Source organism: Lupinus angustifolius, chromosome LG18 (genome assembly GCF_001865875.1).
Source record: "Lupinus angustifolius cultivar Tanjil chromosome LG18, LupAngTanjil_v1.0, whole genome shotgun sequence".
NCBI classification, from domain to species: domain Eukaryota; kingdom Viridiplantae; phylum Streptophyta; class Magnoliopsida; order Fabales; family Fabaceae; genus Lupinus; species Lupinus angustifolius.
Window position 1 is genome coordinate 6,285,686 of NC_032026.1, and position 1,835 is coordinate 6,287,520.

The 1,835-nt window shown below is 40.8% G+C and overlaps 1 protein-coding gene across 1 annotated transcript; it reads right to left on the reverse strand.

The window, feature by feature from the left end:
* LOC109332365 (AT-hook motif nuclear-localized protein 23-like) lies at positions 1-1,442 on the reverse strand. The gene has a single exon (XM_019567323.1). The coding sequence runs from the start codon at positions 1,077-1,079 to the stop codon at positions 204-206; it is 876 nt and encodes a 291-aa protein (XP_019422868.1). The 5' UTR covers positions 1,080-1,442; the 3' UTR covers positions 1-203.

Sequence of the window (1,835 nt, forward strand, 5' to 3'; positions counted from 1 at the left end):
AAAGGGAAAAAGAAAGGGTACAAGAAGAAGAGGCATATCATAATACATAATCCATGAATTTGCCGACCTTATAAATAATCACTAGCAATTGTTTGATGATGAAAAACTTCAACTGTTCTCTCTATATATCTCCAACATTAGATTCGTGAGTCAAGATCATGAACAACTACAAAAAAGGACACTGGCTTAAGAACATGTAACTCTCAAAATGGAGGACGTGGACCTGAGTTTCTAGCCCAACCATCCACAGGCATCTGAACATTCTGCATATTCAACGGTAAATTGAAGAAAGGAAAACCAGAAGATGGATCCGAAAACGGATTATTCCCAATACCACCACCGGAACCCTGAGAAACAGGTGGCTGCATCTGAAGCTGTTGCTCATCTTCTTCCAACGGCAACCTCTCATAAGCCACGTTGGTAAACGAGGAAGCAATGACTATGACCGGTCCTGCCGCCATCAATTCTCCCACAACACTACCTCCCACCACCTGCCCTTGCCCTCCAGCAAGGTAGATGGTGAGGCTGGTAGCACCAGGGGGAGCTGGAGGCGGCAAAAAGGATCCCGAGAGGGACAATATCTCAAATCTTCCTTGGAGTGTGATCACGGCTCCTGCAGCCGATGGCTGCCTGAGGGTCACATTAGTGACAGTGCCATTGCCGCTGAGGATGCAAATCCCCCGCTGGCGTCGGCGTGCGTAGGTAGCAACGCAGTCAAATACATCTGCCCCGCTACCTACCTCCAGAATATGTGCCCTCAGTGTGTTGGCACTTTCTCTTGTGATTATCACCGGAGGCTTTGCCTTGTTCTTGGAGCCAGGGGGTCGGCCTCGTGGGCGGCGACCAATGACATCGCCAGGACCGCCGCCTGAAGCCGACCCCATCTCAAGACCTTGGCTCTGATCATCTTCTTCGGTGGAAAAAGCACTTGCACCTGCACCACGATGTTGTCGGTGATGATTGTGATCTTCTTGTTCTTCGGAATCTTGGTGGTGATGTTGCTGAAGGTGCAAGTCTGGTCTGTGAAGGTTTTGAACAAAGCGTGAAGCAGTTCCTAAATCCAAACGAGCCATAGACATAGACACATAAAAGAGATAAAGAAAGTTATAGAATAAAATATATTAAAAGAGTAGAAAACAGAAAACAAGGAAAATGGATTTATTACACATATTGGTTTATATATTATTTTTGTTTAAGGACAGTGTTTGTCTGTGCTTTTTTTAAGGGAAGTGGTGTATGCGTGTAATAAGATATAGAAAATAAAGAAAGAAGGGAAGGAAGGAAAAGATGTAGACACAGAAAGAGAGAGAAGGAGCTAGGGTTGTGAGTGATTAGGTGAAGTAGAAGGTGGAATTAAAAAACATATGAAGTTGGATTTAATAAAGAGAGAGGTGCTCGATGAATGGGATAGAGTGTAGAGAAAGGAAAGGGAAGAAGGAGAGAAAAGGATGAGGAAGAAGCATGAGAAAAATGATAAAAGATATGTAGCCTAAAATCTAATCCCAAATTATATCCCGTCCAATAATAATAATAAATAATTAAATTTTTAATTGATATAACTTATTTTTTTTATTAGTGTGAGATATAATTTAGGATAAAACTTGGAATAGTATATATCTTTTCAAAACTAACAGCTTAAATTGCAGTTATTTGTTTGGACAATCAAAAGTTTAAATAGTAATTTTATATGTAATAAAATAATAGTTAGTAGGGGAAATCTTTAATACGCTTCTTTACTCCAATGGGTTATCATCAATCCAATGTGAAAAAGAAAAAAAGAGGGTAAAGTTTAGGGTGAGAGGTGATGTGTTTGTTTGGTAATATCTTTTTAGGGT